This window comes from Haliotis cracherodii, unplaced genomic scaffold (genome assembly GCF_022045235.1).
Source record: "Haliotis cracherodii isolate W230 unplaced genomic scaffold, xgHalCrac1.p SCAF_6, whole genome shotgun sequence".
NCBI classification, from domain to species: Eukaryota; Metazoa; Mollusca; class Gastropoda; order Lepetellida; family Haliotidae; genus Haliotis; species Haliotis cracherodii.
This window is the reverse complement of record NW_027266319.1, coordinates 24,171,150-24,196,282: the sequence shown is the minus strand read 5'-3', so window position 1 is coordinate 24,196,282 and position 25,133 is coordinate 24,171,150. Positions and strand designations below refer to the sequence as shown.

The 25,133-nt window shown below is 39.9% G+C and overlaps 1 protein-coding gene across 2 annotated transcripts in view; it reads right to left on the bottom strand.

The window, feature by feature from the left end:
* Positions 1–6,560: 6,560 nt before the first annotated feature.
* The window catches only part of LOC139446092 (uncharacterized), a 32,969-nt gene continuing 14,396 nt past the window's right edge, over positions 6,561–25,133 (bottom strand). Inside the window, exons 1-12 of one of the 2 annotated variants that reach the window (XM_071227372.1) lie at positions 24,800–24,929; positions 23,776–23,961; positions 21,672–21,788; positions 19,513–20,054; positions 17,300–17,361; positions 16,014–16,128; positions 14,305–14,423; positions 13,201–13,426; positions 12,224–12,292; positions 10,899–11,072; positions 10,142–10,196; positions 6,561–9,124 (exon numbers count right to left, since the gene is read on the bottom strand). In XM_071227372.1, coding sequence (XP_071083473.1) covers positions 7,392–9,124; positions 10,142–10,196; positions 10,899–11,072; positions 12,224–12,292; positions 13,201–13,426; positions 14,305–14,423; positions 16,014–16,128; positions 17,300–17,361; positions 19,513–20,054; positions 21,672–21,788; positions 23,776–23,961; positions 24,800–24,806 — 3,405 coding nt within the window. In that variant the 5' untranslated portion in view covers positions 24,807–24,929 and the 3' untranslated portion in view covers positions 6,561–7,391. Of the gene's footprint in view, positions 9,125–10,141; positions 10,197–10,898; positions 11,073–12,223; positions 12,293–13,200; positions 13,427–14,304; positions 14,424–16,013; positions 16,129–17,299; positions 17,362–19,512; positions 20,055–21,671; positions 21,789–23,775; positions 23,962–24,799; positions 24,930–25,133 lie in introns of those variants that run through there. The other variant, XM_071227371.1, reaches the window with a different exon arrangement.

Genomic DNA, 25,133 nt, shown 5'->3' with positions numbered 1-25,133 from the left:
ATTTTCAAATTTAATAAGTTCAACAGAAAAAACATATTCAACTTTCAATTCATATCATTTGCATGTGTTTTTGTATTATTAAAGCTTCATATTTGACATTAAACACCCATATGACATTTCATAAACATCTTTTGCCATTTCACATCAACAAGCTACGAATCTATACATCACTTATCTCACCTTCAATGTACATATCCATGTGTACTGTGGTTGTCTGGAATGAGAGGTGAGAAATATACTGATAAACCAGATTATTTCAGTGTTTCTGGAAGTATATAACTACACTGTATGCATAAACAATTCCTCAACACTTCAACAACAATCTTCATAACCATTTCTGTTTATTCCAACATATGGTTTTAATACAATAACTTAAATGTAAGTTGATTAATCATAACTTAAGATGAGTCAATAATGTTATCAAACACAAACTTTCTCGTAAACACATCCATCCCTAAGGTTAGTTTGCCCATCTTGATTCATTCAAGCAATTTCAATTTCTTTCTTAAAAATTCAACGCACTTAGAGACACATAGGTTGAGAAATAGAGGTTGTGAAATGATGAATTACATTGAGAAAATACCACAGCACATAAATAATACGTGCATTTCATTATAGGCTATAATCCTTCGTTAACAATGGTTGTACAGTTTCATCTGCGCCCATCTCATCATAGTGAGTGAGTGAGTTGGGTTTTATGCTGCTTTTTGTAATATTCCAGAATATCACGGTTGAGACACAAACACTCGTACCCCTAGTTTTTTTGTTTGTTTTTCAACAGTGCTTAATTAAGGCAAAACATAAAGACTATTCAGAGATCCAGGTAAGCTGCGTATCTGCGTAAAATACGCATCAGAAATGCAGAAATACGCAGTAAAATAATATCCAAGCATATCAAATACGCAACGAACATTACAGATACGCTACAAAATAAAACTTGTGCGTATCATCAAAATATTGTGAAGTAACCCTGCGTATTCGATTGGAAAATCAGCAACTTATTTTGAAATTATAAACGGGCATTCTGTCAACCTTGCCCAACTCCACGATGACAGTTACATCATGATCATTTGCCATCACACTTTCTTGTGGAAGTATCCTGGTATTTTTGAGTCCTATAAAGCTCTCGAACCCACACACCAGTTTGCGGGGACTAGATGAATAGTGTTTTTAAATATTTAACTTAAATACCCACATGTGTAAAAACTAGTGGGTAACAGAAATTTGAATACCCAGATAGAATAGCTGATACGCAGTGATTTTAAAATGCATGGGTAAAATACCCACAACACCAAAAGCTTATCTGGAGCGCTGCTATTGTAGTTAACACTTATATACCTAAAGAAATATTCAGAAGTTATATATGTCAATAAAGTGGAATAGGTAGTTTGTTATTTGTTTGATATTTAACATAGCATATCACATTATTATGCCTCAAAGTGAGATTGACCAATCAGAGAGCAGAACTACTAACCCTATATGAGCCAGTATACAATCAGTAAAAATCCAAAATGGTAGTTACTGACCTAATAAAAGACCACATTTATATTATAGAGTAGTCAACTCAGTATGTCAGTTGAATAGACCGAGGGCTTCAGGAAACCGTTACCTTTACTGTTATTATAGCTTAAATGGATAAAATTTGTAACAAATCCCTTAAAACACAAAACAACAAACAGCAGCATACGTTCACAATGGAGGTCACTGATTTACAAATAGAAACGTCATATAACAGATAGCAGCCCACGGTTAAGGAAAAGTGGTCTGCTCTCATCTTACAGAGGCATGCAGAATTATGATAACATGCGCCTCGCCAAATATTTTTCTGCAAACCTAACATGACACTGTATGCAGCAACTGAAGACACCATAACTTGTAATATTCCAGATATATAACTGCAGCCTGAAGATACTGAAGTCTAGACCAAACAATGAGCAGTGCCCCAGGTCTTCGGGGAATCATGACACTCCATTGACCAAGTCTCAGCTTGACCACCCGATCCCTTCTGTTGACTCTAATTACATGCATAGGTTGTTGGGGAACTATTTTTACCCAGAATCCCCACAGGGTAGTAGAGGTAGTAGGCAATGAAACTCTTGGAAACCTCTACTTCAGCGCAAGCAATCTCTATCAAAATGTACATGCTACAATTCCGATTTGACAGGTTGTTCTCTCAATTATTCCTCTTTGGTATAGTAACGCTGAAGGGGTCGTTGTCGGAACTACAGAAGTGTACCCCATGTATGTTTCTGTGTACAGAAATGTACCCAAGCCAAAATCAAAATACAGAAATGTAGCCTAGGATGAGTCTATTCCACCGCAGGGCCCAGGGGGCAATGATCATAATGGTCTCTTTAGGTATTCGTCTTGTCTTGCACTCGCAATCAGGCAAACCAGAACTACAACATGAACCGGTTTCAGTTTTTGTTGGGGAATATGGGCTCGTCCATCGTTTAGGGTACCAGGTATGTTTCTGTATTCTAATTTTGGCTAGTGTTCATTTCTGTAGTACCCGTGCCGACAACGACCCCTTTGGCGGTAGTAACTTGTGACCTTCCAGGCTAGTACAAGACATAGGTTATTCCTTGATCTGGCAACTTTAGCTATCACCTTCAATCACCATTCTATATTGAGGACTTTTGACTAGGAAAAAGACTTTGGCACATAAAGAGTATCAAGTTTGTATTTTATAAGGATGTACATGTATTTCCTGAAGACATACCGTATTCGACGTAATAAGCGCCCAGGGCGCTCTCAAAATTAGAAACAGGGGGCTCTTATTAGAATAGTATTTTGGTGGAAAAACCAGAGTTGAAAGATAAATTTCGTGGTTTATGCTGACTGCCTGAACTGTTTATAAACGACAGATATATTTTTCCAGAATTAAATGCCCATAATTAAGGGTGCATATTATACACGAGTGCGTATTATACACGAATAAATAAGTCTTGTGTACTTAGATCAATCGGAAGGGGTGCTAATCGGGACTGTTCACAGCAAATATCGCCGTGGGCGCTTATTACGTCGAATACGGTATGTACTTTATCATTCAACAGAGCATAAAAGGCCCCTTGTTTTGGGTATGAAAAACTGATACAATGCGTATTTCTAATAAGGACACTTACAACACAGGTTATTTGGCCAATACAAACATCAAACTCATTTGAAGTAATTTTTTCCTGGCTATATAGTATTATAACTTTCAGGAAACTAGTATATCTAAGAACATGCATAGCAAACTGATTCTAAGGTACAATTGAATATTAAATTCATTCCAAGGCCTTTTTCCCCAGCTATATATTATAACTTTCAGGAAACTAGTACATCTAAGAACAGGAAAAACAAACTAATTCTAGGGTACAATTGACCTAATGTGTAAACTACCAAATGTGATTAATTATGAGAAAACTTGAGGAAAATTCTGTTTTGCAGACGTGGAGATGGAAGGATCTGATTGTGCATTCAAAGTATTCCAGGAATACAATGTATAGATAACATAAAACAATAACAGAAAAACTCTACGACGGTTCAGAGGATAAATGTTGATTATTAGCATGATTAGAGAATACATAGGGGTTTAATACACTGCACACAACACTGCTAAACAAATCAACTTCACGGAACTACAATGTAAATAACTTAAATATGGCTGACTGAACACATGGACTCCACATAATCAGATGCTGGTAAACAGATAACGTGATACTTCGTTCCACCCAATTCCTTTAAACATCATCATGACAAGTTTCATTTAAATAGGAGCTCCAAATAACTCGTTACGTTTACTGGGCTTGTTGACATACGCAGACAATTTGATCACATAACTAAAGGGACCACAAAACGGACGTAGTTACGACCACTCGCTGCAGTCAACCAGCTGCTGGTTCAGATGTCAACTAAGATTTAACTTGTTTGTTTGCTATTGATCACTACACACAGCAATATTCCAGCTACATGAAGGCAACATGTTATTATGGAGTCTGGACCAGACAATCCAGTGATTGATATGATGAGCAGCTTCCCTTGCTGTCTGGGTACGATGACACGCAATCAACAAGGTGAAGGATGGCCTCCCCATGCAATACTTCGCCTCTTACAAAAAGCATGGGTTGCAGGGGACCTGTTCTAACCCAGCGTTTTTATGTGGAACTATTTGACTGAAATCTGATTTCAAAAGAGAAATTAATGCAGCATGCATGCATAACTGACCCATGCCAGTCATTCAGGACACAACATGTGGGTTGAATTTGTTAGACTTGGATGGATTAGTAGCTTTTGAGATCCAAGATGTCCCTCTTCAGCTTGAATTGAGGTTACAAATTTATGAGTGAGTTTGTTTGTTTGTTTTCTAACGCCGCACTCAGCAATATTCCAGCTATATGACGGCGGTCTGTAAATAATCGAGTCTGGACCAGACAATCCAGTGAATGACACCATGAGCATCGATCCACGCAATTGGGGCCAATGACATGCATCAACCAAGTCAGCGAGCCTGAGCACCTTATCCTGTTAGTCGCTTTTTACGACAAGAGTGAGTAATTGAATTGGGTTTAACTTTAACACACATTTCAGTATTATTCCATCCATGTCACTGCATGGTGCACCAGAAATAGGCTGCACAATCGTTTGTCTGTCTGCTTTTGTTTAACGCCGCACTCAGCAACATTCGGCACAAATGTTCCCATATGGGGCATCAAACATAGGTCTTTAGGTGATGGGACATCACCAACCACCAGGCTAACTAACCCCACTTTAATAATGTACGAGGTATTAAGCCTTGATGAGTAAGTAAGCACCAACAATCTCCATCAGGCCGGACTAATTATGATACTTGTAAAATTTAGGTACAAATCTCTGCAGTTTGCAGAAGCAGTAAAAACAAAATAATTCTTATTACTTTGAAAACTTGTTGTTTTCCAGTTGATATTTCGTATATGCACTCAACATACTGAATGTGAAAATACAAGAAACAGAATTGGTGTGACCTCAGATGACGTCTTGAGTGTCTATATTTGAGACATGCTATTTGGCAAGTTAAGGCTACCCCAATAGCGAGCATATACGGTAACATGTCTATACATGTTGACATGCTACTACCTGAGAATGTGCTTGTTTTAACATGTTTGTTATTTACTAACTGAGAATGTGCATGTGTCTTGTGTTAACATATTATTAACTGAAAATGTGCACATCTTGTGTTAAGATCTAATAATGTGAGAATGTGCATGTCTTGAGTTAACATGTTATTAACTGAGAATGAGCACATCTTGTGTTATCATGTAATTAACTGAGAATGTGCACATCTTGTGTTAACATGTTATAAACTGAGAATGTGCACGTCTTGTGTTAACATGTTATAAACTGAGAATGTGCATGTCTTGTGTTAACATGTAATTAACCAACTGAGAATGTGCACGTCTTGTGTTAACATGTTATTAACTGAGAATGTGCACGTCTTGTGTTAACATGTTATAAACTGAGAATGTGCACGTCTTGTGTTAACATGTAATTAACCAACTGAGAATGTGCACGTCTTGTGTTAACATGTTATTAACTGAGAATGTGCACGTCTTGTGTTATCATGTTATCAACTGAGAATGTGCACGTCTTGTGTTAACATGTTATTAACTGAGAATGTGCATGTCTTGTGTTAACATGTAATTAACCAACTGAGAATGTGCACGTCTTGTGTTAACATGTTATAAACTGAGAATGTGCACGTCTTGTGTTAAAATGTTATAAACTGAGAATGTGCATGTCTTGTGTTAACATGTTATTAACTGAGAATGTGCACGTCTTGTGTTAACATGTTATTAACTGAGAATGTGCACGTCTTGTGTTCACATGTTATTCACTGAAAATGTGCACGTCTTGTGTTAACATGTTATTAACTGAGAATGTGCACGTCTTGTGTTCACATGTTATTCACTGAAAATGTGCACGTCTTGTGTTAACATGTTATTAACTGAGAATGTGCACATCTTGTGTTAACATGTTATTAACAAACAGAGTATTTGTACATGTCTTGTGTTATCATGCTATTTAATAACTGAACATGTGTGTGTGTTGTGTTAACAAATGTCTTGTAATGGAGAATTTGTACATTACATGCATATGAGAGGTAAAGTATAACCTCCTCCATGATTAGGATATCTATGTGATTAAATACAGAGAAACAAATATCCATAAATAGTATTAAATACACAATGAGTTGTATAGGAACTGGTAATAATAGGATTTTATAACATATGTTAATAGTGAACATTTATTTTTCAGTACTATCAAACACATTAAAAAAGAGGTCCTGCTATCCATGCATAGTGATTAGCCATGTGAAGTTAAATAAAATAAATACACATTTGGTCAACAAGCATATGAAACACTAAGCAAACCCTCCCCACTCACACACTCTTTCCACTTATTGTGAACTGAGGGATATTCCCGCGGGGCCTGGGATTTCATCGAAAAAATAGATTGTGCCAGAAAATGTTGGATTATTTGTAGCTTAATACTATTAGTTACAACCATCCAAACACCCCTCCACACAACATCCCCCCCCCCCCCCCACCCCCCAATATCAAATGGTTGGTCCCTGTAAAACATTATGGCAGTAATATATTATTCCCGATGGTGAGTGTGTACCCTGTGTGACACCCTACACTGAAGCCCTTAGACAGGTTCCTGGTTGTCTAGACGTTGCATCCCCTTTATTACATTACGTTAATAGATGGTACTTGTTGTTACCATGTCTGGCGCTTGGCATAAAGGGGCTAAAACAAGGACTTGTCGGCTCGGAGTCAGTATACAGTGTCTGAGTGGGGTATTCATGTTAAACCGAGCATGGTATCTCAGATAGCTAGCACTGTAAATCAGTATTAGTCTGGACTAGCACAAGCAGCCACACACACACACATGCATGCACGTCGCTATATTAGTGCAAAAATCTTGGACGCAACGTTAAACCCAATTTCACCTCACCTCACCTCACCTCACCTATTCTGATGATACTATTTAAGCCAACAGCTATACTGGGATTTCCACCTTCTAAGGTCACAAAGCACAAAGCAGGTAATGACTGATTTCCTTTTTTTCAATGTCAAATAGAACACATACTGAAAAAAATATCTAATATTACTTCTAAAGGTGACGTCTTATCTAGACTCTTCAAATCAAGGATGATCATCCCTGGAGCCTTGGAAAATTCTTATGTTAATCACATTAATCTGGACGTCACACACTCGTTTATTATCTCAAATAACGTCCTATTTAACAATCCTTAAAAGGTAGGCTGTGTTTAGTGCTCTCCGTCCCCATTAGTACACGATAACTACACGATCATGACAAAACAGCTGTACACAAATTTGACGTTTCCTTCACAATCACTCTACCCATTACACATTGATGTTTGTCACATACTCATCGTCTTCCTCACCCTCATCCCCACCTTCCACTGCCCTGTTGTTTTCCTCAACTTCCTCGTTATCTTCCACGTCGTCAGTCCCAGCAGCCACTGCTCGGTTGTAACTGTCAAAGAAGTTCATCATCTTCTTAGCCCCACACTTATATGGAGCAGGATCTACGCTTGTACCACATCCTGGGGGGCTTTCAACAATGTGTCCTTCACCTTGGTCAAAACCAATATTATGACCTTCACCTTCAAGGTTATGACCCTGACCTGCAGGTAACCCCGAATACTCAAACCCTTCACTTTCTCTGTGACAGAGATTTAGATTTCTTTGGCCAATGTTTGGTCTGTAAGGAATATGGCTTCTCCCCGGGAAACTTGACTGTTGCTTTTCCGCAATGTTATACATGCGAGAATGTTCCCTGGAAGCTGTGTGGTCAGGTAGGGACTTTGACATCTGTCTAGAAGATGTGTAAGTCTGAGAAGTGCTTGTCTCCGTCTGCTGATGAGGCACAGGGTACTGAAAGGGGCGTTGCTGCCGTGCCATTGGCGACAATGTTTCACTGACCTCCAAGACTGGAGACGGGCTTCCACTTACACTGTGTGAGTGAATTCCACCTGGCATGGCGCCACCCTGGAAGTCAGGGGAAGCACTGCTAACAACACAACCAGTCCTTGACAAATTAGCAGGAATCATCGTCGGCTGGGACTGATTTCCAAAATAGTCCAACCCTGACCCACTCAAACAAGCACCTCCTTGAACTCCTTCGATATTCAATCGTGTAAACCCATCTTGGGCCGAATTAACATTCATCTGATGCACACCCACCTTGTACTGGTGATTAGATACGTTCTGCGTCTGGCCACAGGAAACCTGACTCTGTTGTCCGACATTCATCTGTCCCATATTCTGGGCACTGCTCCCATGATTCAGACAGTACCCTGACACCTCCTGCGGTGCAACTCTATCACCATCCTGCAAGTGGACAGGCATTGTGGGTAATGGCCTCCCACCCTCCCCGTACATCAACCCAGATGAAATAGAATCCTTAGAATCGGATGAACTCTGGCGTTCAAATTCATCCATCTTCCTCAGTTTGGCCGGATCAGACACAGGAAGATAGTCATTGTCCACTTTCTCTGACGATTCCTCAGGTTGCCGTGTCATCGGTTTCTCCTTATCAAACTGCTTCAGGGCGGCAAGTTTCCGTGGATCCGACTCGAGAATTTCAGAATTTGCATGGACATTCAATGAATTCCTCCCACTCAGTTCCTCGTCAAACTGTCTCAATTTATCCACTTTCTTCGGATCAGAGTCAAAATTGTCGCACAAAGAACCACCCTCATCTTGCTTATTCCTCGCTTTTATCCTGGCAATCTCATCAAAGTCGCCACTGAATCCTTCCTTCCTTGCATCGGCTATCATCTGAAGTCTCAGGGATTCAGGCAGCTGTGCTGGAAGTGACACACTCTTCTGTTCATCGTCAATACTGTTGCCATGCTTTTCATAGAACTGCGCAAGCTTGAATGGCAAAGGCAAGTCTTTTCCTGATGTCTGCCTGAAGATCTCAAGTGGACTTAATGGTGTGTGTGAGATTTCTTCTCCTTTGGGATCAGTAGGTTGTGACAACCCCCCTGGGTTTGTTGCAAGGACTGGGTGACTGTAGTTATCTCCGCTGGTCACAGACAGGTTAGCTGACATGCAGCTACTCTCCGACACTGTAAAATTAGAAATAAATTGAAGAACTCTTGTCAAAAGTAGTGATTATTTTGATTCCAATCCAATTTGATTTTTTCATTTGAAATTCAATTGTTTAAGTTCAGAATACTATCCTGCTATGCATACTCTGTCCCAAGCTTTAGACATTGATAAACGCAGATCAGGGAACAACATAACGTGTAATACCTCATAACAACTAATAATTACTACTTCAGATGGGAAATATAGAACAGTTGCCTTACAATGCTTTTACCCTGCTACTTATGGATAAAATCCGGACTTTGAGAAATAGAAAAAGAGCAAAAAACATTGTTATCACTGTGAGCCATGAAACTTACAAGTAAACATTACCTCAAAATTAAAAATTAAAAAAATGGCTACACACAACAGTGGCGGAACCAGTGTGGGGGGTAGGTTCTTTTTTGGTTTTTACGTCTGATGGTATTTTGTATGCACAATGTTATTACTGTGAGCCATGAAACTTACAAGTAAACATTTACCTCAAAATTGAAAATTAAAAATGCCTACACACAACAGTGGTGGAACCAGTGGGGGGGTCTTTTTTTTTCTTTTCTTTTTTTTTTTTACATCTGACGGTATTTTGTATGCACATTGCCTACCATGATAACATGTTGATGTGGATGTTAAAGCAAAATTCATGATGGCTTACTGATTGTGTTTGTGATTTTTTGGGTAGCCTTTGGGTGGATTCCACACCTCCCACCCCACCCCACAAACATATACACTGAAGTTACAACTGTCCCAAGTGCTCCCCCCACCCCCCACCCTTTTGTAAAATCCTGGATCCGCCCATACATTGTGTTTTGTATGAAAGGCAGCCCCTCACAGTGTTTTGACCCTCCCTCATTTCTAAGGAAAACAATGTCTTGAAGCAGAAACTGAAAAAATATCCTGTCCGTAACCAAAAAAATAGGCCCCAACAAGTACATGAAACAGTCAGTGATTAGTCAGAAATATCTATTTTTTTAATCCCTGATGTAAAGAAATCAACGTACATGTACTCTGTGCTTCCCTCCATCGGTCTTCAATTGACTCCAAAAGATGAAGAAGCTGAAACAATACAGACACGGTAATAATCCACAAACGTTCATTCATCAAGACTACATCTAAGTTACAGTGGAGTGTTTTTCGGGGATTGTATCAGGTGGTTGGCTTGAAATGTACTGCTTGTGCACTTCCAGTGAACTTGATGATTGTTTGTTGTTTAACGCTGCACTCCACTCCAAATTCCAGCAATACGACAACGGCCTGTAAATAACAACATCTGGACCAGATAATCCAGTGATTGATATTCGCAACACTCAACACCTTCTGGGTATGATGACAGATACGATCCATTATGTCGCTTCTTAAAACAAGCAAAGGTTTCTGGGAACCTATCGTATGATTTGATCAGTTGAAATTAAAGCAATATTGAGGACTGCTGCATCGAGGTTGAGAATGTTACAAAGAGTATACTACCTAAGTGCGTTTCCATATTGTAAAAAAATATATTAGGAAAATATATGCACCAGCAAGCATAATGTGGGAGGAAAGCACAAAGCGATGCAGGTCTCGTTTACCACACTGGCGAAATTACAAACACAGGTATTGGGCTGACAAATCTAGAAAAACATACACAAAATGAATTTGGATTCGAACCCACATAGTTTTTGGCATGCCTAAGGGACGCACCTCTGCACACTCTGCACAAGGAATCAGGCAGCCTGAGACAGCTGTGCCCCCAGTGCCCATGCAGAAATATAGGTTTACCTTCTCCATCTCGATCCTGACTTTCTTGGTTCCCTCCACAGCCTTGGATGCACAGCTCATGAGGTCAATGATGAATGTCTCCGAACACTCTCCAGCACGCTTGTCACGGAACAACCGACACAATTTTGACTCGTCTCCCTTGGTCTCATCTTGCATTTCTCCGAAGTAGCTTGTCTATCAAGTGGAACATATATTATCAGGTTGTATTATGTTTTCATTGGCTTTGTCAATGTCAAAGGTATATAATAAAATATTGATAGTTTCGTCAATTCTGACTTTCACTATTGATGGTTTCAGGGACTGGTCATTTATCGTAGGAGGCGTGGGTCAGGGGGAAATCAGGTGGGGGTCACAAAAAAGTGACAGTCCCTAGGGGAGGGTCATAAAAAATAATACACATATGTGGGAAGGGTCATGATTGGAAATTTTAAAATAAAATGTAATAATAATAATAAGTGCATTTATAATGCGCCAGATTCCATTCACCAAGTGGATGCTCATAGCGCTACACTATTATTACCCCGGTCAATGGATCAGTGAGCACTCAATTTTCATTCTCAGCTCCCTGGGAGTATACAACCCAAGCTGCCTGTATAGCGCTAGAAGGTTAACAGCCACATTACCATCTCATCCTACCGGGTACCCACTCAATGCTGGGTGAACAGAGGCACATTTCGAACAAATTCACTTGTCTAAGGAGACACCACATGTGGTACATGTGCTTCAGTGTGGGGCAGGACCGAAGCCCTAGAAACTCTCAGGAGTCAAGCTGCTGAACGTGGTCACCCATCCAACTACACTCCGAGACCGGCGTTGCTTAACTTCACCTGATTTGTGACCTGTGCGCTGTGCCCAGGACCAAGTGCCACCATGTAAAGAGTTTTTTGCATTTTGTCTTTTCAGGGAGGGTCATGAAAATAATGTAAATGGGGAGGGTCATCCGAAAATATGACAAGGATTTGGTGATGTGGTTACAGACAGCAGACTTTTGGAACATCATTGTTCTTGTTATTTGGCCTTGAGAGTTTGTGTGATGACAGCAAGGGACATAACTCCTGCTATAATCTCACCAATCACGACCTCTGTATAAACCAGACTAGATCACACAAGTCCAGTTTATACAGGTTCCACTGTATAGAGCAAAAACCACTAATCAGAGCTGTCAACTGAATTTTGTTGAAAACAGCAGTGTGACATCAAGTTCAACACTACAATATATCGTGAGAGGGATGCCACATTGCAGCCATTTTGTCCAACAGACTTGACATGCAGTGGGCCCTAATGAGTGAAGGTGACCTCACTGTAACTTCAGCAAAAATTCTCACCAAAAATTTATTATCGCTTTCCCTTCTTTCATCGTTTGCCTTCTCCCCACTACACAGTTCCAGTAATACCTGCAAATCAAGTAAAACAGAGCTGAAACACAAATAGTCTCAGCATCTTTTTGTGACAACTATTAAAGAACACCCACATTTTTCATTTGACTATAGTTAATCTGTCATGGCCATAGTCCTATGAAACATCGAGTGTTCCTTAATATCTTTTGAGTAGTATATCTACATTCTGCATTCTTCTCTACCACTGGCAAATTTGTTACATCATTTTCAAATTTCTGGAGACAGTTAACACCCTAAGGCCAGAAATATTTATATTTTGGGGATGACTGATTTTTGTATGAAATATGGTTGGTAGGTAAAAACATTCATCTAATTTCATTTTAGTTCTTGATGGTTTTATTTAAATATTTTGCAATGCAAGCAGTTTTTATTAAGCCAGATCATCAATCTAAAATTAAACATAATGTATGCACAAATCTTTTGGGGTGAATTTGTAAGTTTGCAGTCTGTAAAATATATAAAAGAGCGGGGCAGTAGGGTAGCCTAGTGGTTTAAGCGTAAATCCGGGTCCGATTACCGACATGGGTACAATGTGTGAAGCTCATTTCTGGTGTCCCCTGCCGTGATGTTGCTAGAATAATTCTAAAAGCGGCGTAAAACCATTCTCACTCATTCACTCACTATAAAAGAGCATTGCTTTTCAGATTATTTTCTTCCACTTTTCATTCTTTAAAACTAGGAGGATCTTTTCACTAATGTTCTCAGCAACGATCAGGATTTGTCAGTAGTCCATAGAAAGTCATCTCCATTAATTAACAAAAAGAAAAATGAATGCAATGTGTGCCTGATTTCTTTGTCCAATCAGAGAGCCCACAAAAAGACAAGAGATCAACACTGTTATTATTCCATTATTATCTGTCTTTTTCACAAATTTTCCGATAAGGGACTAATACTTCATAACTCACCACGCCAAATGCATAGATGTCAGTTTTGACAGACATGCGTCCTCCGGCCCTTAAAAGTTCAGGCGCCATATACGCCTTGGTGCCGTAGATTTTGGAAGATGCCTGTTTCTGTGAGATGTGAGTAAACCTCCCCGTGAGGACGCCACTCGTCTTGCTGTTGGCATACTGAGCCTGTCCCAGATCCCCAATCTTGGCTTCAAAGTGCTTGTCAAGTAGAATATTGGCACTGGCAGACAGAAACAGCAACAATGGATGATTTATTGATAATTTCATGAATGATATTGCATTGAAGAAAAAGTGAAGAAAAAAAGACACAACTGATATTGACTGTGTATTGTATGGCTGGGTGGATGGAAGGCTGAAGGGCCTTGAGTGAGTAGGGTTGTAATGAAATATTGACGTCCATCCTCAATTTGTTTGCGTAAAGGATACCGACAGCTCTTCATGTCCCCATGTTCAAGTGACTCTGTCAAGAATGTTGTTGCTTTAAGTGTTTAAGAGGTCGCCTTCTGCCTTAGCAATTTTGGCTGACCTGTCCCTCTTTGGGACTCATGTGTGTGAGTAGGGTACACGGGAATATCTATTTTTGTATTGATATGATTTCTATTTTTGTATATTGATATAATTTCATTATTATGTTTGGCTGCTCCGTTTTTATACTTTCGAGTAGCTGTCCATCCCTCAGAAATAGAGTTAGTTTGGCCTTCGCTATTGCATCTCTTGGCTTAAGGAGATCTATGACAGATAGCGAATCTAACTTCAATTCTTGTCTAAGCCGAGTCCGGGCTGGGGCGTGGTCTTAACATTCTTGATCGCAAGATGGACAAACCTTGTCTTGTGCTTTTTTGTGTGTGACCAAGACTGAGGCGTGAGATGGCAATTTCGACTTTCCTTTCATTTGAGTATGAGCAGGGCTTGGGTTGAATTGGGTTGAATTTTGTATAGCCATCTGCCGATCTTACTTGCATTCCACTGGGCTTGCCATCTTTGGGCTATGGAGGCTTTGGTTTTGCTTCTTATTTCTAATTTATTAAATGGAATAGGCTGTACCTCTGTTTTGTCTAGAGCTAGCTTCGCCAGTGTGTCAAGAAGGTGATAACTTACCTCTTTATGTCACCATGTATGAGAGGCTTGGCGCCAAACCGATGTAGGAACTGTAGACCTCTAGATGCTCCGGCTGCAATACTGATTCTTTTGTCCCAGAGTAAGGGTGGTGTGTTGTCCTGGCAACCAATTTTATGTAAAATGTTCATATCCAACAAAAAACAGTAACATTCACCCCCATCCATTCCATTCTCAGCCCCTACCCAGCTCTATCAGCCTATACTCATCCCATTTTGAGCTCTAGCAGACTATACTCAGCCCCTTCCCAGCTCTATCAGCCTATACTCATCTCATTTTGAGCTCTAGCAGACTATACTTAGCCCCTTCCCAGCTCTATCAGCCAATACTCATCCCATTTTGAGCTCTAGCAGACTATACTTAGCCCCATCCCAGCTCTATCAGCCAATAATCATCCCATTTTGAGCTCTAGCAGACTATACTTAGCCCCTTCCCAGCTCTATCAGCCAATAATCATCCCATTTTGAGCTCTATCAGCCTATACTCATCCCATTTTGAGCTCTAGCAGGCTATACTCATCACCTTCTCAGTTCTATCAGCCAATACTCATCCCATTTTGAGCTCTAGCAAGCTATACTCATCTCATTTTGAGCTCTAGCAGGCTATACTCATCCCATTTTGAGCTCTAGCAGGCTATACTCATCCCATTTTGAGCTCTAGCAGGCTATACTCATCACCTTCTCAGTTCTATAGCAGCCTATACTCACCCCTTCTCGCAATCTGATAAATATGCAAATGAGGTAGCCTAGCAGGAACTACTTTCAGTAGGCTCTGTACATAGATGGGATGTTTACTTCTTCAAAGTCTATTGCATAACAATCCCTAAATCAATAGTTCAATCGCGGCGCCTAAGACGAGTGGGTCACCCCTGGCCCCCCCATGACATTCAGGAGATAAACATACTATGTTTTCCATGTAGAGCAAGGTTAGCTGTAGATTTAACTCACAGTGTAAGGTTTCAAATGTTAATCTAGCCCCATGTTTATCTCCATTTTACCATGACTTAATAAAACACGAACTCTTTGATGTCAGCAAATATATTGAGTTAAGCGGCATCGGTTCAGTCTAGTGTTTTGAGTGGGTTGTTGATCTGAATAACGGAATCACCGACAACAGCCTTTTTACAAAATATGGCTCTGTATATGCTCAATCAGTTTGTTTACATCGCAATACTCTCGAACATATGACAGGCATTGAAAGCAGCACGGCAACTTGGTTAGCTAACATGAGGTGGGCACCCCTAAAGAAAACTAAGCAAGCTTTGCAATGCTTTTGTTCTGCACTGCACGTCACCATTATGACGTCATATCTCTCATTGTGACACAAAAGATATGACGTCACAGTCGTATATAGAATTCCAAGCTGTTGTCTCCAAAACTTAAATACATTTTCTTTGTAGATTTCTGTCATGTTGTCTGCACGAAATGTATTGCCACACATCCTTTGAATATTGTAGTAACCGCATCTGTGCACTTTGTAACCTGTAATTGTAGATATAATAATTTAAATATGTCTACCTACAATGACTGAAAAATTGTACTATTCTATGAATAGGATCTTCACGGGTCTATCAAACGACAGTACACCACCCTTGTTCATTACTTTGCAGGACCCCCATATTGACTGCAAGGACCCTAAGATTAATTATTGGGGGTCCTCTGGTCAAAACTGACCGACTCAATGTTACTTACCTTACACTGTAATCTGTCTTCTAAAGACCCATTGACCATGTGTTGATAGACTAGACATAGGGCGGGTCCATCTATTGCATACCCATATAGATTCACAATATTCTCATGACGATACCTGAACAGAAACAGTTGGATCAGTTGCTGAATTAAATACTCATTTTTAAGAAGATTAAGGGTTAACTAAAAATCTGTTAACTCAGCATTTCATACCGATAAGTGCTCAATGGCTAACCCAGTCAGTTACTGACAATATTTTTCTGATAATATACAGCAACTCAAAAAGCTCTCAAAATATATCCTTAATAAAATCATTTTGTTTCAGATTTAAATAAAAATGTGTGAAAATTGGAATCCAAGTTAATATCTCTACACACCTTTTCACCCCAAAAGCTAAAAAGCTATTTTTTTAATTTATGAATTTTTAAAACAAGAAATGGTTATAAAACATGTTTCACAAATAGGCTGTATGTTAGGAAGACATATTTTCCCCACAGCTCTTTGTTTGTTTGTTTTTTTGTTTAAGGCTGCACTCAGCAATATTCCAGCAATATGATAGCAGCCTGTAAATAATCAACCAGTGATTGACATCATGAGCACTGATCCACACAATTGGGATACGATGACGAAGTCATCAAGCCAGATCACCCAATCCAGTTATCGCTTCTTATAACAAGCATGGGGTAATGAAGACCAATTCTATCCCAGATTTTCACCGGACCAGGCAAGGCTTTATTGTGTGCAACACATTCATTCCCAATCTCATTAAAATCAGATCTTAGTTCTCGCTATCGCTAAACAAAGATCTGAGGACATCCCATTAAGGGTCATGTCAGAAAGACCTTTCATCCGACCAATCAGAGCATCACTTACCAGATTGTGAAAGTGACAGTCGGAATGTGATGTCTTATCATGCAACCTCGAAAACTTTAACTCTGAACGATAGTTACAGGTTTAACAACTGAATCAATACAATCAAGACCATCTATTAGCCATCGCAGAATGTTCTTTTGTTCAGGTTTCAAATTTGTAATCGAGAATTTGTCAAAATATGTTTCGAAGCGTACTCGCCAATTTGAAATAAGTGCCGTAAAGCACGAGAAAGCTGCCTTTTGATTGGTCATTCCATTGGTCGGTCAAAGTTCGTGCAAGGTCGGCCTGACGTGACCCGCAATGGGCTGTCCTCAGATCTTTGTTTAGCGGGAGCGAGAACTAAGATCTGATTTTAATGAGATTCCATTCATTCCTCAATACTGTGCAGGGTTTAAACGTATCATCATTTCTCTTACCTTAATAAGGCTGTCAGCTCACTAAACTGTACGGATTTGTCTCCCTTCACATCTTTGTTTTCCTAAAATTAGGACAAGAAAATATATATTAAATATAGACATATCAACTCTAAAAACCAATCTCAATAAAATCAACCAATCAAACCAATCTCAACTTCCCTACAAACATGTTGAGATACCTCTCTAGTTGATTTTTTATTTGGTTTTGTTTGTCGTTTAACGCCGCACTCAGCAATATTCCAGCTATATGACGGCGGTCTGTAAATAATCAAGTCTGGACCAGACTATCCAGTGATTGACAACATGTGCATCAATCCACGCAATGCTTGAAGATGTTATCACATCAGGTAAACTTTCTAAACAACCTATCAATGTCAAGGCTTCCAAATTCTCGATATTAGTGAAGAAAGCATTTACCTTTAAGACAAACATGCAGTTCCAAATGAAAATAATAAAGGTAAGGACACAAAGTTGAATGATTTAAGAAAGCTGATATCTGATTGGCTGAGAACTCCATGCATCCTTTATTAAGTTTGGACGGTTTGACCTCACCGTGCAGCCACCTTTTGTTAAACATTTTAGCATGACCAGTGCAGCGAAGCATGGTGATTGGTTGAGGAGCCATAAAAGAATACAGTAACTGACAGTAACTTCTGAATATATATGTAAACTGTAAAGAAATATTATACTTGAAGATTGAATTTGACCGAAAAATTACAAATGTTATCAAAACATTACCAGGCTGAAAATACAACTACTACAGCTACTACAAACACAACTACTACTACAAATACAACTACTAATTCAAACACAACTATGATATCCGTATCAAATACATCACTATCAAATCACCATTTCTTATTGGTTTCATTTTTAGCATGGGTGTATTATATATTTTGCTGTGTACCGGTATATCAATATCTTAGCATGATATAATTAGAAATATACTGCTCAAAAGAAGTTAAGGATCACCTGATTCTTTCATATTACAATAGTTAATCTCTCATGCCATGACAGATTAACATTACCAATATGAAAGAATTGGGTAATCCTTAACCTCTTTTGAGTAGTATACATTCACCGTCCATGAAATGAGACACCACATATATATTTTTGGGGATGTATTTATGAAATTGTGTGCTCATTCTTCACTATAAAAAAAATATTCCCAAAAAATATTCATGAACCCCAATATTTTTTGCTCATTATACAATGGGGGATTTGGCACCAAGAGGAGGTGTCTGTGTTGCAGAATCATATAATCGACTCCCCGATATTTTCTTCCTTTGGGACAACAACCAAGGGATGAGAGGTATATATGCATGACATGTGACAAGCAGCAGCTTATCATTGACAACAACAGGTAATGGATAAAACAAGTGGCAAAAAGATAATTGGATGACGCCAGATGTACAGAAGAATAACAAATGACACACAGGTATTGATATCTAGCTGTATACAGGCCTTTGACCATTGACCTGTGTGCCATGTGTTCGGTGAGGTGGATTGAGGTTTAAAGTCACGTTCAAGGTTATTGCTCTATATAGCGACGTGCATGTACGTGTTTGTGTGTGTGTGGCTGCTTGTACTAGTCCAGACTGATGCTAGTTTAATATGAATACCCCACTCAGACACAGTATACTATCCTGCCCCAGAGTAACGCGCTAGCGGAAGATTACTAAACTGTGCAGGACAATTAAACATCCAATGACAGCAGTCTTCACTGACCAGTAGCATTTGAAAGCTATGATTCTGAAACAGTTCTCACAGCGCCTAGGTCACAAACCAGGCAAAGTTAAGCAATGTTGGTCGTAGAGAGCAGTTGGAAGGGTTACTGTCAGACACCTGAGAGTTTCTAGGACTTCGGTCCTGCCCCACACTGACGCACAGGTTGCACATGTGGTGTCTCCTTAGACAAGTGACATTGTTCGAAATGTGCCCCTGTTCAGCCAGCTGTGACTGGGTACCCGGTGGGATGAGAATGAAATGACCGTTAACCTTCTAGCGCCTCACAGGCAGCTTGGATACTCCCTTAGGAGCTGAGAATGAAATGTTCATACTGATCCGTTGACCGGGGTAATAACACTGCAGCGCTTTGAGTAGGCCCCTGATTAGTATGCAAATATAGCACAATAAAAATGGCCTATTATTATTATTATTATTATTATAAAACAAATCATCAAAATTAAACAAAAAACAAAAAAAATGTTTACCTCATCCAGCTTCTTGATCGCACACCTGGAACACCTCAGTAGGCCTTGATACACAGTTCCGAATGCGCCAGCACCAAGTTTATGGGAAGAACTGAACCCTTCTGTAGCCTCAAACAGTTCCTTGTATTCAAAGAATGGTGTGCCTACCAGAGCCGCGGCATCATTGAAGCTCAAATTGTCACTTTTTACGTAACTTTTCAAACTCTCAAATCCCTTCATTGGATCAGACTTCTCAATGGAATCAAAGTCAAAAGAAGAGGAATCTGTGCTTTCTGAAGCTTTAGAGCTTTTGTTATCTGTTGTTGACACAGATTCTTGAGGAACTCGTTTTCCAAACATCGACGATCCTGACGTGTTGGAATTGGTACTCTGTGTGCCTGGAATCACTTTATCGTCATACTGTTTCTCCTTCTCGGAAACATCAGCATGGATTTTGGACGACACTTTAGATTTCGTGGCTGTTCCTTTCATTTGGTTAAAGTTGACGACATTGGAATCGGAATCATCCGTCGGCTGTTTTGGAAGGGGTGGCTTTGGTAGATCTGGAAAACAATATAATTAAATTGTTTTATGCAAAAAATTCATAAATATGTTCCTGGTCCCTGCCTGTACCAGGGGGCACGGGTGGCCCAGTCGTCTAAGGCGCCGCGATTCGCTGTGCAGAGTTGCGTCCCTTGGGCACGCCAGAAACCTATGATTGTTGGTTCGAATCCCGGTTCGCCCCGATTATGTTTCTAGGTTTGTCAGCACCATACCCGTGCTCGTTGGTTTCACCGAAGTGGTAAACGTCTGAGACCTGCATCACTTCGGGCTTTCCTCCCACATTAAGCTGACACGCCGCGATATAACTGGAATACTGTTAAAAGCGGCGTTAAACCAAACTCACTCACTCACTCACTGCCTGTACCAGTTTTATATTTTCCAAGGGCAAGTAACTCTAACCACCTTTCCCAAAATGGAAGCATAAACTGCACATGCAGTCTCATTCGTCACCATTCGCCCCTTTCCGTAACCTGCAACAAGACTCGTCCCTCTATCGATGAATGTTATGTGCAAAAATATGACAAACCAATCAGAATGCGTGTATGATTTCAAGTTCTTCGTCAAAGAATCCCTCAGAAATAATTTTTGATTTTACATATGTCTTGCATCTAAAAATATACCAAAGACACTGTTAAATGTGTTCAATCATACTGTATAATTTCGCACGTCCCGATGTGCTTTAAATTGCATCTGAAATATATATAATATATAGGGAAAATGTGTGAACCATTACGTAACGAGTTGACATTGTTTTAGGTATGCTAAGACGGAACCTGGTCGCAAAAATGGCCACGAGTCGCTATTCGGCTTGTCCCGGAATAACACGAGTTGGTCACGAATGATGCAGTCTGTGTGAGAGTGATGAGTGGGGTGGGTAGATTACTGAACCCGGGGAACGAGCATTCTAATCAGGGAGACAAATTTGCTTTTCTCCAGAAATTTGCAATTTCGGGTTTGAGCTTGTCAAAATAAAAAATGAAAAAAAGATATGTCGGTCAGCTGGAGACTTAATAATGTTTTAGTTAAACTCATTTTCGGCGACAAGGTCCAAACTTGTATCTATGGAAAAAGACAAAAATAATGCTTACTGAGGAAATCCTAACAGCAAAAGTTTCGTAAATGTAGTCCTTGTAGCTTTAGCCCCGAAATCGATTTTGGGACACACAGACAAATGGGTAGGACAGACCTGCTTCGATATTCCCAGCCAACTTCGCAGTGGTGGGCATCATAAGGGAAGCAATTTAATAACTAAATTGAGTAACCTGTACCAGATCAAACTAAAAACCTGCACAATGCAAGTACGTATTTTATTTATGGTTTCCACAACCAGGCATCTTACACAATGAACACTGAGCTTCTTGGATAAAGTTAACAAAGTAATTGTACAAATATCTTGACAATTACTCTCGTTTCATCATGTATTAAGTTTCTCTAAGTTTTCAAATACAATTTGAATTTAATTTTAATTGAAGAAATTTGAAATAAGATACATTTGAATAAAAAAGAGAATTCAGATATTTATAAAAGACAACTAACTACATAAATAAATAATTAAACTTGTTGTCATTGTCAGATGGACAGTCCAAACAGGATAAAATTGTCCTTTATTTACTAACCATCTGTATTGATACCCGACAGGCTTGGGACTGGTCTGTTTGATGGAGCTTGTTCCTCAAAGTCGCTGTTCAAGGCCTTGTCGGGCTTGTAGGGCTTGGCCTCCTTGGCAGAAGCAACTGAAACACATCTTTGTTCATTGTAAAGCATTCCTGGCTGCTTCCACATGTACAGACCTGATTAAGGGACCTTCACCCTCACCATGCAGTGTTTGCGTTTACGGCGTCCCATTTTATTAGTTATGGTGTTTTTCGTTGCCGTATACGGTGTCATATTAGGTTAGCAAAAGAAAATCACAATTTATGATAAGAAAACACAAAACAGTGTCGAATAATGAATATCTGTACCTGAATTTCAATGTGAAATATGTGAGGTGGGTGTTGGAAAATCCAAAATGGCTGATAACCACGGTATATGGTCTCATATTAGGTCAGTAACAACCATCTTGGATTTTTACTGACAGTATACAGGGTCATGTGGGTTTAGTAGTTCTGCTCTCTGATTGGGTAATCTTACTTGAGGCATAATAAACAAAAATATGCAGTGAAAAAAATCGGGGCGCGAAAAAAAGATAAACCTACACACATCCCCTTATGCTTTTTTTATTATGAAAATAAGGTCACTTTACGCATAAGTTATTGTTTTGTTTCGAGTTTCTCACACCTCTAAAAGATCCATGTGATACACACATAAAAACAGACACTTAAAATTTCAACCAGACACTTTATTAGTGCCCAGAATGGCTTAAAGTACACCATTTCAGGTCTACATTTGAAAAAATTACATGGGTGGGGCATACACCCAACTCCTCTTGATAGCTTCGCGTCTGGTCCCTTGTGGCTAACACGTTCAAGGGGACCCCATTATTATGGAGATCATTTCAAACACTGGAACGTTTACATCTGAGCTTTACATGTCACGTCTAAACCAACAGAGGGCACAGGTTGCCACGTTGTCTAAGGCCCCATAATCTTCTGTGCAGAGTTGCGTCCCTTGAGCACACCAGGAATTGTGGATTCGAATCCCAGTTCGCCCTGAATATGTTTCTGGGTTTGTCAGCGCCATACCTCTGCTTGTGGTTTAACCAAAGTGGTAATGTCTCAGACCTGCACTACTTTCGGGCTATTCAAAGCGGCATTAGATCCAACACACTCACTCTGTACTAACAGGTGCAAAAAAAAAAAAACTGTATCGGAATCTCAAAAGTTCCTCTCACAAATATGCACGGTCAGCAATTGTCAAGTTGATGTCGTATCGTATGAGCAATATTTCTGGCTGTCAGCCAGGTCACTGAGTCCACTCAAGCCGCCTGTTTTAACAAGCTATAGATTGCTGGGGAGATATTCTAAACTGGGCCCCCCACAGGGTTTCCAGTACTGGATTTTCCCTCCATTCAGTGATCACGTGACAAAGTACATGCTAAAGACTCATTGTCAAGGATATCATGGAGACATCTTAATGAACTTGTATACAAAGTCTACAAAACAATATTTCTGTGTGTGACAGGCATGATAGGAGGTTGCATCATGAGAACCCTGAGAAAACGTCGATCGCCCAATCCAACTGAAGGATGCATGTTATTTTAGCCAATCAGATGTCAGCTTTTACCACCTTGATTCTGATTTCAGCTAAAGTCAACTCACACAGTACACAAATATTCCGAGTGTGAAATCAGCAACACCGGAAATGCTCGTTAAATCTACAACATCATTATCATCATCCACGGACAGTACATCCCTCTTGGTGTCAGAAACAACAGATGCATCAAGTATCCACAACACAAAGTGCTCCTATTATTATTTCCATTTGGAACTGCCCATTTATGTTTCAAGATACAGAAAACCAGATACACTGTTCTGAATGCTTTTCTCGCTTGTTCCTAGAATTTAGAATTCTCAATGCTGATTGGCTGATTAGAAAGTTCCCCTGTGACCTGCTATGGAGGATTTTTTAGACTTACCAGCAGAATGAAATCGTTTCGGAGTGCTCTCTGATTTTATTGAGAGAGCACCAAGGACACATGTTCATTTTCCAATAAGGAAATATTGTGTGTCCCCCACTGTGACATTGGTGTAAGTGATGTCAAACAGCTAAAATTTCACTTACCATAATTTTCTAGGATTTGCATATCTCGAACACGATTGAGGACCCTCAGTTTATTATAGAGGTCTTTGACCGTGGCATTACGGCTCCCCCAGTCCCAGAGTAAGGCTTTAGTTGGGCTACCACTGTACTTCTGATACTCAAGCTCAAAATACTTGATCTTATCGAAGCTGTAACCAATCTCACCAGCTGAAAAGAAAAAAATCAAATATGTCTAAATTCCTTCTCGCAATTATTGTTGTTGATCAGTTTCCAGGGCGAGAGTGAGTGAGTTAATATTTAACGTCACATCAGCAATATTTCAGCCATATCCTGGCAATCAGGGCGGCCCTGTGGTGTGTGGTGCCAAAATTTGCAGAGTTGCATCCCTTAGACGTTGAAGGATCATGGGTTGGAATCTCTTATTTGGCCTGTTTATGATCCTGCTAAAGTGATAAACATCCAGACCGGCATCACTGAATTCAGAACTTCCTCCCACAGTGAGTGAGTGAGTGAGTTGGTTTAACGCCGCTTTTAACAGTATTACAATTATATCACGGCGGGTCAGCTTAATGTTGGAGGAAAGCCCGAAGTGATGCAGGTCTCAGACGTTTACCACTTCGGTGAAACCGACAAGCACGGGTATGGTGCTGACAAACCTAGAAACATAATCGGGGCGAACCAGGATTCGAACCCACAGTCAAAGGTTTCTGGTGTGTTCAAGGGACACAACTCAGCACAGCGAATCGCGGCGCCTTAGACGACTGGGCCACCCATGCCCCCACTTCCTCCCACACTAAACAGACCCACGACATGACTGAACTACAGCACAAGGCAGTGTTCAACCCACACTCACAGATGTTACAGATTTCGTAACAAATATTCCTCACAAACATAAAACAGTATATAACAACCCCTTTTTACTAGGGTAGAAAAAAATCAAAACAAATTGTAACAATTTGAAATTTCCTTAAGTGATTAATCTTAATTCCTTTATCCAAACCAGAGACCATAATCTATTATATGGTCTCTGTCCAAACACACTCACATAACATGACCTCACCAATTGTACGTCACAAACTGTCTATTACACTGGCTGGTGTAGCATAGCAGAATTAACTATCATTCAAACTGTCAAAGAGCTGTCTCCACAGTCGCGAAATGTCACGATTATTCTCGTGAACCTACCAGCACGTTGCTATAAGCTACATGTCTTGATATAGATAAATATTAAACTAGATGCGTAGATATCGCCGCTAGCTGTAATATTTGGGATTGTAGGAACTTCCTATTACCATCTCCATACTATGTACATACGCGTCTTCGTCTACCAATCATGTGAACGGAATCACCGCATTGGTTCGTACAAGGACGTAGCCAGC